Source organism: Corvus moneduloides, chromosome 16, assembly GCF_009650955.1.
Source record: "Corvus moneduloides isolate bCorMon1 chromosome 16, bCorMon1.pri, whole genome shotgun sequence".
Taxonomy (NCBI): domain Eukaryota; kingdom Metazoa; phylum Chordata; class Aves; order Passeriformes; family Corvidae; genus Corvus; species Corvus moneduloides.
Window position 1 is genome coordinate 15,683,362 of NC_045491.1, and position 14,250 is coordinate 15,697,611.

Below are 14,250 nucleotides of genomic sequence, written 5' to 3' on the forward strand. Positions count from 1 at the left end.
AGGAAAGGTTTGGAGTGGAAGTGATGAAGGGGCTTTGGGCAGGGATTGGCGAGTGGGAGATCACTGGGCTGGCGGATTTTGCAGACCATGGCCTGCAGGCAGTGGGTGCCAGTGCCCAGGGAGGTGATGGCACTGCTGAGCCCTCCCATGGAACCCCAACTCCCAGCAAAGCCAAAGGGATCCCTGAATCCAGCTTCCTCTCCTGGCAGGAATCCCAGCCAGAGCAAGCCAGGCACAGTCACAGGGAGAGAGAAGCGACAGCAGGGCCACACCTCACCTGGAAATAGCCCCCTCCTTGGAACCACCTTTTCCTAGTGCAAAACCACTCTCAGCTGTAAAACTGAGCCCAGGGGAAGCCATTCCTCCTGGATGAATCCAGCATCACTCCCAGCAGCTTTGTCACCTGCTTCTGCCTGGTGGAGGGAGACCTGACAACCTCGAACCTCGATGCCAACGCTGTTGCACTGCGGTTCTTATTGGATTTGAGGAATTATTATCCCCCCTCAGTTAGGTAATGAGGATCTCAGGCTCCCTGGGCAGGAGATAGATTTTTTTTCTGCAGGCTGGGTGCCTTCATCACAGTTCTTAAGCTGTCAGAAAATGTGTGGTCACATCAGGAAAACACTCCTGATGAGGATGTCTGGGCATCTTTATGAGCAGAGCTGACACGTTCGGCCAGAAATCTCTCTTGACTTGACCTCCAGAAAATAGATCACACTGCCAGCAAACCCAGGACCCAGCTGAGGTTTCATTAAATAAAAGAGAAATGAATAGTCCTCAAAAGCTCATCCAAAGCCTATGGAATTGCAGGAAGGTGATCTCCAGGATGGGGAGGCTGCAGAGCAGGAGTTGGGGTGATGTCTGCCTGCAAGCTCATCAGTAAATGTGCTTGATAACACCCCATCCCTGCACAGTGTGCAGCACCCTCTGAGCAAGTCCTTGGAGCTGGTTGTGCCCAGCAGAAGGAGCTGAAAAAGGGGCTAAAGAAATCCCAGTTCTATGGGGAAGACAGCAGCTGCTGAGGCAGGAGGCGTGTGCTCCACGCTGCTGCTCCTGGAGAGCTTCCCTGCAACAGCAGGAGCAGGAGTGGGTGTGGAAGGAGTGACAACCAGGGGCTGCACAGCCCTCAATTTACACTGATTAATGGGCCCTGTCGCCATCAGAAAGAAAATCACACACAAGCAGCCCTGGCTGACACAAAAACCCAGCAGAGTTTTCAGCCCAGCTCATGGCATCTATTGACACCTTTACATACAACCCAAGCCCCCACATTCTTGTGAAGATTTTGTAAACATGCAGAAATCTGATGCCAGAAAGAGCCCACGATGGTGAGGCCCTGGCACAGGGTGCCCAGAGCAGCTGTGGCTGCCCCTGGATCCCTGGCAGTGTCCAAGGCCAGGTTGGACATTGGGGCTTGGAGCAGCCTGGGACAGTGGAAGGTGTCCCTGCCCATGGCAGGGGGTGGGACAAGATGAGCTTTAAGGTCCTTTCCCACCCAAACCATTCCATGGTCTGTGATTCTCATTTGGGCTTCCAATGGGAGCTGTGTTGGAGCAGAGGAGCATCTCCCTGCAAACACCATGAGAAGCAGCAGCCACTCCACCAAGCCCAGGGTGCTGCCCAGCCTCAGATCCACCTGCTCCAGCAGTTATTTGGGAAGCTCCTGCAGGAACACATGCAAGGAACTGCTAAGAATTGTGCAAGTTGCTTTTTCACTTCATTTTCCCCAAAGTGAGGGGGAGGGAACTTTCCCACCGAGTGTGTTGTGATCCAGCAGTGGGCCTGGGGGCTGTCAGCTCCCAAACCTGGGGGCTTTGGGGGATTCCCAAGTCACCCAAATAATGCTGGAGGAGACACATCCTGACGTCTCCTGTGGTAGCTGGCCTCCCAGCATTCCCCAGTCCCACCTGGAGCATCCTGCCTCATGACAGCACAGAGCCTCCAGTCTCAGTGCCTCCCTTTCCCAGCTCTAAGCCAGGTTTGGTACCATGAGAGGGGTTGGCAACCTTGGGGGGAGTTTTTCTGGAGCCCTTTCAGATCTGCTGGCAGGAGGGAAATGCAGAGCACATCTCTCACCTGGCAGGTCCGAGTGACTTGAATGCTTTGCTGAGCACAACAGAGCAGTGCCAATTACAGTCTAGGGTGAAAATCCATTTTCATCCATCACACAATCCCATAAGGTAGCAAACATCCAACATTTGAGACAGCTGGAGGGCTGGGAAGGATGCAGAACCCAGGGCAAGGCAAGGCAACTTCTTAATGCCTTGGTTCTCCAAAACAGGATGTTAAAGGTGTGGGAAACACATCTGTTCCCAGAGCAGCTGAGGGGCACCCCCAGTGCTGGGGCACCCCAGGTTTTCCTGCCACAGACCCACTCGGGATGCTCCACAGGGTGGGTGGGGATGCCCCTGGGCTGGGAGGAGCAAGGGCTGAGCCTTCACACTCATTCCTTGGAGTGACTGCAGATGTGTTTTGGCAAATAGCAAAGGAGATCTTCCAGCTTCCCCCTGGAAATTCTGGGGAGCATCCTGAGCTGGCAAAGCACTGCCACACCCCTGAGGAGCACATGAGCAGCTGCTGGGAGGCTCTGATGGAGATGTCCCTTAGTGGTTTCACCTGGGATTAACCCTGACCATGCCCAGTTTAATGATGATTAAGCTAAATAGCAATTAGCAGTGTTTTCACCTGGAGGGGGTCAGCAGGGACACCTTCCACTATCCCAGGCTGCTCCTGAAAGGAATGAGGAGGAGGTGTGTTTACAAACCAACTGTGGGCCTGCTGGTAGATACAGCCAGATACTGAGAGGGGAAAGAAGCAATGGGAGGAACCATAAATTCTGGAATTTATGGTTCAGGAATTCTGCTGATTGACACAGACTGTTACTAGGCTGAGGCCTTGCTAAATCCCTGGAATTAGAGAAAAAGAACAGAGACACAAGGAAGAAGAAAAAAGGGGGGGAGTACACATTGGAAGGGGGTCTGTATTAGGTGATTTGGGAAGTCTGTACCTCTCAAATACCTCAGCCAATGGGGAAAGAGAGAGGGAAATGAAGCCCGGAAATTTGGATAAAAAGGAGGCTGCGTCCTCTAACAATTTGAGAGATCCCATGGGAAATGCCCCGTGGCCTCTCCCTTTATTTGTATAAAGTTACAGGACTCCTCTGTCTCCTTTTTGGACATAAACCTCTGGTGTTTGTGGATTAATTTTCCTGACGCTCCAAGCCCTATCCAACCTGGCCTTGGGCACTGCCAGGGATCCAGGGGCAGCCCCAGCTGCTCTGGGCACCCTGTGCCAGGGCCTGCCCACCCTCCCAGGGAACAATTCCTTCCCGATCTCCCATCCAGCCCTGCCCTCTGGGAAGTCATTCCCTGTGTCCTGTCCCTCCATGCCTTGTCCCCAGTCCCTCTCCAGCTCTCCTGGAGCCCCTTTAGGCCCTGGAAGGGGCTCTGAGCTCTCCCTGGAGTCTTCTCTTGTCCAGGTGAGCACCCCCAGCTCTCCCAGCCTGGCTCCAGAGCAGAGGGGCTCCAGCCCTCACAGTATCTCTGTGGCTTCCTCTGGACTCGCTCCAACAGCTCCAGCCAGATTTTTCTTGTGCTGTGGCCCCAGAGCTGGTGATAGAAGAAGTTGCAACCAGGCTCCTACCAGGCAGGGAGGAAATAAAAGATGCATCTCTTTATCTGCCCCTTGAATTCTCGATGCCGGGGTTAAATAAACCCCAGCTTGGAATACGGATGCTGCTCTGCCTGCCAAGGCTTTACATATGGAAGAGGGGAAGCCGTGCCCTTCAGCAGAGGATGGGACAAAGAGTCCAGCCCCGGGGCAGGATGTGAATAGAGATGAATTTCAGAGAAGTTCTTGATCTTATCGGTTAAACCTTCCGGCTTGAATTAGGCGAGAATCCACGCGGAAACGAAGGGACCTGGTCGGCTTTGAATCCAGGCTCACATCCCAAGTGCCTGGGGGCTCGCTGGCGGGACGGCAGCTGCTGAAGGCTCTGAGTAAGTGCCAAATCCAACAGCGCCTTTCTGAGCTGGGAACGCTCATTTACCACTGGAACGTGGTGAAACACCGGCTTGGGAGTGACCTTTGCTTTGTGATGGAGTGGGGTCCCTGGCTGTCAACGCCTCAGGGGATGGAAACAAGCTGGAAATGGGATGGAAATGGATGCTCCCTTCTGCAAACACTGGCCAAAATCCCAAGCTCAGAGCTCCAGGTCTCGTTTAACCCCTGCAAGGTGCTGGCTGGGGGCACCCTCCAGGTGCCGGGGCACCACTTCTTCCTTTTTCACTCAAACCAGCATCTCTCCTTGTCCCTCCAAAGTCCTGTGTCACTCCGTATCTCTCGAAACCAGCATTTTTCAGGAATAAATGTCCAAGCAGATGATTCCCTACGAAATCCCCCGGCTGGTCATTCCTGAGCAGGCTACCAGCGGTGTTTGGCTGATTTCTGGCTATGGACAGGCTGACAAGTCATCAATCCCTTTATAATCACAGTGGAACAGCCTGTGGCCATCGAGGAAACGCTCAAGCACATAATGGAGCATTAAACATTACATTTCTCATGGTCTTTCCAGGGATAAGCCCCAAAGCAGGAATGTCCCGGGGTGAGTTGGGACAGTCCCGTCCCGCGGTGGTGCCGGAGTCACTCGGTGTCCCCCAGACGGTGATTTCGCTGTTGCTCTGTCTCAGAGCTCAGATTCACCCCAAATCTCTGCCCTCCAGAGACAGGAGGCTTGGTAGAGCTCGGGGTCATTCCTCTCCTGCATCAGAGAGGTTCAAGTGAGAAACAGATTTTGTTGGGATGCAGGGAACAGCTTTGGAAAAGAGGGAATTCCAGGGCAAACACCTCTGCGCTCACATGGGTCTGCACCGCATTGGGTTAGCAGCAGTTTCTAAGAGCACCATCTGCTGATATTAAAAATATTTAAAACACATTGGTTTTTAGGATTTTCACGAGCTTTTGGTGCCCCTGAGCTCCCAGCACTGGAGGTCCCGCCTCACGTTGGTTCCTGGGCATTTACACGCTGATGGATTTCTATACCTTTTCTGGGAAGTTCCCTGGATAATTGCGAGTCGGGATGTGTTGGTGAGGGTTTCTGTTCTGCGAATTGCTTCTGGACGGGGAGCAAAGCACCGTGATTAGCAGAGCCTGCAATAACACACATGGGTGAATTCCCCCATCAATGACGGATGGGTAAAGTAAAAGCTGCCTTCCGGAGGTTGTTGCTGCTGGTAGCAGTGCTTGGGGGGAAGGGATTTAGCCCTGGGGGGTTGTCTGGCTGGGTGTCTATCCCTTAGTGACCCTGGCTTTTCTCCCAGGGAACAAGGGACAGGACCAGAGGAAACGGCCTCCAGTTGCACCAGAGGAGGTTTAGGCTGGATATCGGGAAAATTTCTTCATTGAAAGAGTGATCAGGCACGGGAAGAGGCTGCTGAGAGCAGTGGTGGAGTGACCATCCCTGGAAGCATTCCAAAACCTTGTAGTTGTGGTGTTCAGAGACATGGGTTGATGGTGGACCTGGCAGTGCTGACTCGTTGGACTCGATGACCTCAGAGGGCGTTTCCAACCCGAACAATTCCACGACTCAGTGTCCATGCAGGACACTGGAGGATGCTCTCCTCTCCCTGAGCACCCCTGCAGCTCTCAGGTTGCACAAGAAGCACCAACAGCTTCAACGCCCGAGACCATTCTGGGACAATTTTCCCAGCTCTGATGGTGAACATCACCTTTAATAAATAAATTTCCCAGTTGTGTGTCCTTGGTGACAGCTGTGTCCCAAGCCCACCCCGGCAGCACAGCGGCTGTTGGGAGTGGGGTGCTGTCCCAGCCCCTCTTCCCGTGGCTCCAGCTGGCTCTGAGCACCCCATGGATTGGGATCCGGCCCCGGCTGAGCCGTGAGCGCTGCAGTCGCTATGGAGACCTCGCCTGAAATGCATCAATATGGAGAGGAACAGCTCGTTCCTCATGTCCCTGTTCAAGGGACCAGGGAAAAAATCCCATCCAGATGGACCACACCGGGACAATAACGTCTGGAGTTTTGTGATTCCTCTCCAGGGAATGGCATCCACATGCTGCAGCCCTGGGCTCTCCCCCAAATCCAGCATCCTTGTGGAGCCCACCCAGTGCTCCTGCTGCCATTAGATGGATTCACACAGGGAGATCTGTGGGTGAACACGTGCAGTGTCTGTGTCTGGGAAGGGGGATGTGGCCAGAATCATCCTCCATGAGTGCCCCAGGGCCATGTTATCATGGAATGGTTCGTGTTGGAAGGGACCTTAAAGCCCATCCAGTGCCACCCCTGCCATGGGCAGGGACACCTTCCGCTGGCCCAGGTTGCTCCAAGCCCCATCCAGCCTGGCCTTGGACACTGCCAGGGATCCAGGGGCAGCCACAGCTGCTCTGGGCACCCTGTGCCAGGGTCTGCCCACCCTCCCAGGGAACAATTCCTTCCCCATATCCCATCCATCCCTGCCCTCTGGCAGTGGGAAGCCATTCCCTGTGTCCTGTCCCTCCAGGCCTTTGTCCAAAGTCCATACTCTGTTAATGAGCGAACACCGTGGTGTTGGCTCATGCTGGGGGAGACACCTGAGGCTCATTTTCCCCCCAGACAGCCAATCCTTACCCTGGGCTGCTCTGCCGTCGGTTATTTGTCACTTTGAATAACCAGACGCCGCTCGCATCACTGGAGCAACAGCTGTGACTCCTCTTCCGTCTGGCTCCTGTGTCTGCTCCCAGCCTACTGCAGCAGCTTCAAGGCAAACATCTGATTTTTGCAAAATAAATGCATTTTCTGGTGCATTCCGCTAGTTTTGGGGTATGAACCCCATCCTGCTGCAGGGCAGGGTGGTGGGCATCAGCATTGCAGCACGGAGGGACGCCCAGTTGCACTGGGAGGGAGGTGGGAGCCTGGCAGGGCTGCACTGCTGGTAATTTGGGGGACCCCAGGGGAATCTCCCCCGCACCACTGATGGGAAAACCACCTTCCCCAGCCCTGCCCCAGCACAGACCCCCTCCCTCCCCACTGCCGGCACGTGGGGTGCTGGGAAAGCAGCAGGACCGGGGCCACCAGGCTTGTCCCGTGGCTCATCCCTGCCCTTGAAGGTCCCCTGGCTGGATGATGGGACCCATGGATGTCACAGGCTGTGTCCCCGTGCTGGATCCAGTACTGTCCCCAGGGCCTCCTGGTCCCCAGGGGAGGGTGGCCCCCGCAGCCCACCCTGCCTGCACGGGGGCTGTCACCACGCCGGCACCTCACAGCACCCAGCCCAGGGGACAGCCAGAGGGACACCGAGCCTGGGAGGTGAAGGACTTTCCCTGGGGCTGTGTGATGGGGGCTCTGGGGGAGACTGAAAGGGTTTGGATCCTTGATCCAGTCCCTGTGACCCACAGTTTGAGGGCTGAACCCCCATCCCTGTCCCCGTGTGATACAGCTGGGGACTGTCAGAGGGGCTGGACCTGGACCCCCATCCCTGTCCCTGTGTGATTCCACCAGGGACTCCCGAAGGGGCTGGACCTGGACCCCCATCCCTGTGTGATTCCTGGGGGCTCCGTGGGTCCGTGTTGGAGCTCCGCGGGCGCGGGGGCAGCAGCGCCGGGACCCCCCGCCTCTCACTGGGTGTCCGGAGCCCCGGGAGGCGGTGCGGCCCCCGAACTCCCCCTAAGCCCCCCCAAAAACCCCCTCCCGTCGGGGCACGGCGCTGGCAGGAGGCGGCTCCGCCGCAGACGCCGCTCGGTCACCGCCGCGTTCCCCTCGCGGAACCGGGGCTGCCCGTGATACCGGGAACACCGGGAACAACGGGAACAACGGGAACACTGGGGCTGCCAGAAACACCGGCACTGCCGAGGCTGCCGGGAACACCGGGAGTACCGGGAACACCGGGAACACCGGGACATCGGGACTGCCGGTCCCACAGAGCCGGGTAAGCGGGCAGAGGAAGCGGCGGAGCCCCGGGACCCCCTCAGGCACCGAGCGGGACCGGCTGGGGACCCTCGTGGGGGGACAAACCCGGGAGTCCGTGCTGGGGGGGGTGAGGGGGGGTGGGCTGAGGTTGTCCAGCCTGGAGCGATGGGGAGCCCCGGGAGGAGCGGGGAGCCCCGGAGTGACCGAGCCGCTCCTCCCCCGAGCCCCCGGCTGGGCTGTGAGGGGTCTCTGCGAGCAGGATCGGGGCGGGAGGTGGTGGGGTGCAGCTGGTTTGGGGGTCCCAGCCTGGCTGGGGTGGGGGCCCAGGGGACCCCAGAGAGGTCTCGCTGCCTCCTGTCCCTGCAGCCCCTTCCCGAGTCACCCAGGGGTGCCAGCTACCTGCTGGGGGGCAGCGGTGGCGCTGGGGCTGTCACGTCGGCTGTCACGATGGCGTTTGCTCCCCTCGGGGATGGCAGCGGTGGGTGGTGGAAGCTGACCAAGCTCGTCCGAGGCGTGTGATCCATTTACACCCTCGCTGCTCTGCCTGGTGCTCCCCGAGGTTTTGGCTCCATCAGGGAAGCGAGCCGCAGCTGTGGCAGCCCAGGACGTGCCCAGGATCTTCTCCTCTGCTGCCCTGGGAAGCACATCTCTGCCTCCACCGGGGGTGGGTGGCTGGCAGAGCCGAGCCGTCCCCATTCCTCCTCCTCTCACCAGGATCTCAGTTCCCGGCCCAGCCTGAGACGCTCCCCGGCGCTGGGAGCACCGGTCAGGCTGGGAGCAGCCATGAGGGACATGCTTGGAGCTGGATCCCTGCGGAGCCTTGTCCAGCTTGCCTGGCTGTGCCTGTTCTCTGTGCCGGTGAGGGCCGGGCTGGGGCCGGGGGGCGGCGGGGTTGGCACTGCCGGGCTCTGACCCCTGCGCGGCGGCTCCATCCCGGCTCCGTGCTGGGTTCCTGCCCGTCCCGAGGATGTGGCAGCAGTTCATGGGGGCAGTCAGGGTGCTCTGACCCGGCTCTGGGCTTGCAGCACGGCGGGGCCAAGGTGCTGGAGAAGACCTTCGAGGAGTGGCTGCGGTACCGTGACGAGTGCCTGAGGAGGATGGCGAGCGAGCCCTACCCGGCAGGTAGCCGGCCGTGCCCAGCTCGGGGTCAGACATGGGGCACACAGAGCCGGGGCTGGGGTTTATCCCTCCTCCAGCATCCTCTGCTCCGGTCACCCACGGAGGGTGAGCCAAGGGACTGACGAGGATCTCCACATCTCAGATGGGATACCCAGGGCTGGGATGCCCTGGGGGGCTGAGGCTGGTGTGGGGCGCGTGGGCCCCTTTCAGGGTGGCATCAGCCCCCTCGGAGGCGCTGGGATGGCAGGGTTCGATGTGGCTGTGCCACCAGCATCTGACCATTGGCTGTCCCTGTCCCTGCCCTCGAAAGGGCTGTTCTGCAACAGGACATTTGACATGTACGCCTGCTGGCCCGACGGGAGCCCCGGCACCGCCGTCAACGTCTCCTGCCCCTTCTACCTGCCCTGGTTTGAGAAAGGTGAGGATGCCCTCCTGCCACCCTGGAGCTGGAAGCCAGGGCTGAGCCGTGCTGGGGGTGGAGAGGCTCTCGGGGTTCCCCTCCTGCCCGCTGACAGGGGCAGAGGGACCCATGAGCAGACCGGGGGTAAAGGAACTCAGAGCAGAGCCAGCTCACGCCCTGCCCGTGCCTGCCCTGGGACAGGGTCTTTGGGGCTGAGCAGGGTCAGATCCATCATCCCAGGGGAGGGATTTGGGGCAGCCTGAGGGACTGTGCGGGTGCTTCGTGTCCGCAGTGAAGCACGGGCTGGTGAGCCGCAGGTGTGGCACCGACGGCCAGTGGGTGACAGTGAACGGCAGCCAGCCCTGGAGGGACTACTCCCAGTGCGAGGATGAGCTGGAAGTCACTGCTGAGGAGGTGGGACCCTGGCTGGGACCCCAGGGGTGGCCAGGGCAGCCTGGCCAGGGGTGGACATGGCTCCCACCTGGGCTCCCTGGTGCTGTGCCCACCTGCAGGAAGGCGCCCGCCGGCTCATGCTGAGCTTCAAGGTTCTCTACACCGTGGGGTACTCGCTGTCGCTGCTCACCCTCATCTCCGCCCTGCTCGTCCTCACCGTCTTCAGGTAGGACGCGGCCCTGCCCCCGCTCCCTCCCAGCTGCGCTGGCCCTGCCTGACCCCGGCTCCTGCAGGAACCTGCGCTGCACCAGGAATTACATCCACGCCAACCTGTTCGCCTCCTTCGGGCTGCGGGCGACCTCGGTGATGGTGAAGGACGCGCTGCTGGAGCGGCGCTGGGGCGTGGAGCTGGTGCAGGTGGCTGACTGGGAGGCTCTGCTGAGCCACGAGGCGAGTGCTGGGCTGGTGGCAGCGTGGGGACCCTCGCCCAGGGCAGGGGTGTGCGGGGGGTCGGTGCCCATGCAGCCCCAGACACCCGGTGGGTGAGTTTCTGGGGTGCCAATGCTGCCCATGCATCTGATAGATGAGGTCTTGGGCTACCTGTGCATGATCCTGGGGTGCCCATCCACCCGGTGGACATGCTTTTGGGGTGCCTGTGCCACCCATGCCCCTGATGGGTGAGGTCTGGGAGTGCCTGTGCTGCCTGTGCACCCTCTGGGCCAGCTCTAGGGGTGCCCATGCCCTGTGGCTGAGCTTTTGGGGTGCCTGTGCTCTGTGGGTGAGCTCTTGGGGTGCCTGTGCAGCTGCTGGGTGAGCTCTCAGGGCACCCATAGGGGAATTCTCAGGGTTCTTGGGGTGCCTGTATAACACCATACACCTGCGGTATGAGCTCTTGGGGGTGCCTGTGCAGCACCATACACCTGGTGGATGAGCTCCTGGGGTGCCTGGTCCCTGTGGGTGAGCTGTGGGGTGCCCCATGGGCACAGCCAGCCCCACGGTGGCTCTCCCATGGCAGGCAGCGCTGGGGTGCCGTGCAGCGCAGGTGCTGATGCAGTACTGCATCCTGGCCAACCACTACTGGTTCCTGGTGGAAGCTGTCTACCTCTACAAGCTGCTCATCGGGGCCGTGTTCTCCGAGAAGAATTACTACAGGCTCTACCTCTACCTGGGCTGGGGTAGGGGCCACCCGGACGCGCAGCGGGGAGGGGGCAGTGCCCGGTGTCGGGGGCACCGTGGGACCAGGAGAGTGAGGGGTGGGGGCTCTGCCGACCCCGGGTGTCCCCACAGTGCCCCCCATCACAGGGGTGGTTTCTCAGCTCAGGAGGGTGCTTGGTTTTACAGGGTTTGCTGTGTGACTTGCAGGGACCCCTGTGGTGTTCGTGGTGCCCTGGATGGCCGCCAAGTACCTGAAGGAGAACGCAGAGTGAGTGGGGATGGAAGGATGGCTGGATGGAGGGATGGATGGATTATGGATGGGTGGATGGAGATCCTACTGGGATGCTCAGAGGCTCCTGAGGGTCCCTGAGGCGCCTGGCTGGGGCTGGAGAGCTCTTGGATGATCCTGCCCCCAGCACAGGGTGATGGTGCTGCTCTCTGCGTCTCCCTGGCAGGTGCTGGGCACTGAACGAGAACATGGCTTACTGGTGGATCATCCGCATCCCCATCCTGCTCGCCTCCCTGGTAGGGAACAGCTGCCAGTCCCGGGACCTTTTGGATAACAGCAGCTCAGCCCCTGGCTCCTGGCCCTGGGCAGGGCTGTGATCCCCATGGGAGCTTCCAGCAGAGGCCAGGAGGGAGAGTTGGCCTGCAAGGACCAGCCAAATGCACAGGGGGTTCAGCAGTTTGCTGACTCCCAGGTTCTGGGGGTTCATGAAGGAAGCTGGGGGGCTGAACCCCAGAGAAAGGGGCTGGGGGTGGCCACTGCTGCTTCCCAGCCGGGATGTTGGGATGGCAGGAGGGAAGGAAGGGCAGCAGCAGCCTTGGCAGCACAGGGGGTGCCATCTCCTGCTGGGTGAGTGCCCCAGCCAGGGTGGGGGTGCTGGGCTCTGTGTGCCCCTGCCCTGTCTCTCCCTCCCAGATCAACCTGCTCATCTTCATGCGGATCCTCAAGGTGATCCTGGCCAAGCTCCGGGCCAACCAGAAGGGCTACGCTGACTACAAGCTGAGGTGGGCCGGGAGAGGGGCAGGGACAGTTTGGGATAACGGGAAAACACCACCTCCACATCCCACCCATGCCTCTCCTCCACCTCACACATCCTTAAACAACCACCCTGGGATTAACTGGGAGTTTTGGGGTCCCCTTACTCTCCTCCAGGCTGGCCAAAGCGACCCTGACCCTCATCCCCCTCTTCGGGATCCACGAGGTCGTTTTCATCTTCGCCACCGACGAGCAAACCACGGGCATCCTGCGCTACATCAAGGTGTTCTTCACCCTCTTCCTCAACTCCTTCCAGGTGAGGCGGGAGTGAAACAAGTCCTTGCTCTGGGCACACTATAGAGCAAAGATTAGGGGGTGCCTCTTCCAGCTTGTTCTCCGTGTGGTGCTTCCATGGGAAGGGCGACACTGTCTCTGCCACCCTCTGCCCTTGAGAGCGTGGTGGTGCCTCCCGCGCTCCCTGAGGCAGCGGTGCCAGGGGGACCTCAACCCTAAAGGCACCCAGAAGTGGCCTGGGGGGAGCCTAAGCCCATCCCAGCGCAGCAGAGGGATGGCAGGGGGGGCTCACTCCCGGCTCTCCCTGCAGGGCTTCCTGGTGGCCGTGCTGTACTGCTTTGCCAACAAGGAGGTAACGTCCCTGTTCCTGTCCCTGCACCTGGCACGGCCCCTCCTGCCTGCCTTCCCCACCCCAGGCTGTGCCTGCAGGGAGGGCACAGCCAGGGATAAGCCCCTGCTCCCTCCCACGTGGCAGGTGAAGTCCGAGATGAAGAAGAAGTGGCAGCTCTGGAAGCTCGACCACCCAGTGCTCTGCTGTGCCCACTGAGGTGGTCACCAGCCAGGGCAGAGGCCCTGCTGGCCACGGGGCCTGGCTGGAGGGCAGGAGGCTGCAGGAAGCTGTGCTGGGCAGTGCCCACCCAGGATGGCCAGGCTGGGATCGGTGTCTGGCTGTGCCACACTGGAGCTGCTGGAAGGGACATCCCTGCTGCGACCCAAGTGGGAGACGGCAGCCCTGGCTCTTGCCAGGCATCGCTGTCCCCTCAGCCTGTGCCCAGGGGCTGCGTGGGCAGTGCCTGCTGCTTCCTCCCACTGCCTGTGCAGCAGCAGAACCTGGCAGCCATCCCAGGACACCTTCCACACAGGGAACCCCTGGAGCACCCACACCCACCTGGGCATCTGTGGGATCCCAGCAGCCGGAAGGAGCCTGATCCTCAGCAGTAGGAAGAGGAGCTGCTGCCCAAATCCTGCACCCTGGGCTACACCACATCCAGGGCCTCCCTGTCCTCCCCTGTGTCCCACCCCAGGACCATCTCACCAGCACCCTGGCAGCTCCCAGACAGCCACAGCCACCCTGTAAAGCTCTTCACAGCAAGGGGCTGCTTCAGCACTCCCTCCCCACCCCCATCACCAACACAGAACAGCAGCACCCATCCCTTCCTCGCTGCTCTGCAGCTGCACAAACCCCCCCGGTCCCCCCTGGCCATGGGCAGAGCCAAGGATGGAGCCTCAAAAGCACTTGGGAGTGAAGGATTTGAGAGCAGCAACTCACTGGAGCAGAGCCCCACCACCCACATCCAGCATCCAGCCCAGCCTCCTCCTGCTTTGTGGAGGGAAAGCTGGATTTCCAGGCCTGGCAGGGGCTCAGGAACCATTTTGCTGGCCAAAGGCTAAAATCCTGGGAGTCTGCTTTCCAGGGGGGTGCCAAAGCATCATCCCACACCCTGGCCCAGCAGCCTGTGGCTCCCAGGAAGCCCAGGAGCAAGGGAAGCATCTGAGGTAGTGTGGTTTGAGCAAGGCTGCCTGTGCCTGGCTGCCCTCCTGCCCTGCTCCTGTGCCGTCCTGGAGGAGCCCAGAGCAGCTGGAGCCCCCCTCAGCACCCAGCCCCTCGCTCTGACCCGCAGGCGCAGCACAGACACACTGCCAGTGCCTGTTCCCACCACATTCCTTCCTCTGCCATGCACAAAAGTCCCCTCCGGGCCAGAGGAAGCAGCTGGGATGCTGCAGGAGATGCCCATGGACACAGGAGGGGCCCCAGGTCCTGCCCCTTCCCTGATGGGCTGGGGGAGCCTCTCCCCCTGCCTCACAGAGGGGCTGCCGTGAGCACACAAAGCCAAGAGGCTGCACCAGGCTGGATCAATGGAACCCCCATGAGACCATTTTACACATTAACTCTCTTTGCAGATGTAAATAAATATTTATTTTTCAGCAAGCAGAGCCTGCTGCTTCTCTCTGCTCCAAACAGCTGAATCCCAGAATGGATTGGGGTGGAAAGAACCTTAAAGCTCA

The 14,250-nt window shown here is 60.0% G+C and overlaps 1 protein-coding gene across 1 annotated transcript; it reads left to right on the forward strand.

The window, feature by feature from the left end:
- Positions 1-7,696: 7,696 nt before the first annotated feature.
- LOC116451992 (glucagon receptor-like) lies at positions 7,697-14,103 on the forward strand. Its single transcript, XM_032126040.1, has 14 exons — positions 7,697-7,919; positions 8,615-8,758; positions 8,926-9,022; positions 9,330-9,437; positions 9,712-9,833; positions 9,932-10,038; positions 10,106-10,262; positions 10,828-10,987; positions 11,175-11,235; positions 11,423-11,492; positions 11,890-11,978; positions 12,127-12,265; positions 12,554-12,595; positions 12,719-14,103. Exons 2-14 carry the CDS (start codon positions 8,684-8,686, stop codon positions 12,788-12,790), a joined length of 1,299 nt encoding a protein of 432 aa, XP_031981931.1. The 5' UTR covers positions 7,697-7,919; positions 8,615-8,683; the 3' UTR covers positions 12,791-14,103.
- Positions 14,104-14,250: the final 147 nt, after the last annotated feature.

What these genes read in the sequence shown, in the direction of transcription:
- LOC116451992 (XM_032126040.1), top strand. Translation starts at nt 8,684, where the DNA reads ATGAGGGACATGCTTGGAGCTGGATCCCTGCGGAGCCTTGTCCAGCTT. An exon ending in GAGCGAGCCCTACCCGGCAG is followed by an intron (nt 9,023 to 9,329) that starts GTAGCCGGCCGT and finishes TGCCCTCGAAAG; the next exon opens with GGCTGTTCTGCAACAGGACA. An exon ending in CTACCTCTACCTGGGCTGGG is followed by an intron (nt 10,988 to 11,174) that starts GTAGGGGCCACC and finishes TGTGACTTGCAG; the next exon opens with GGACCCCTGTGGTGTTCGTG.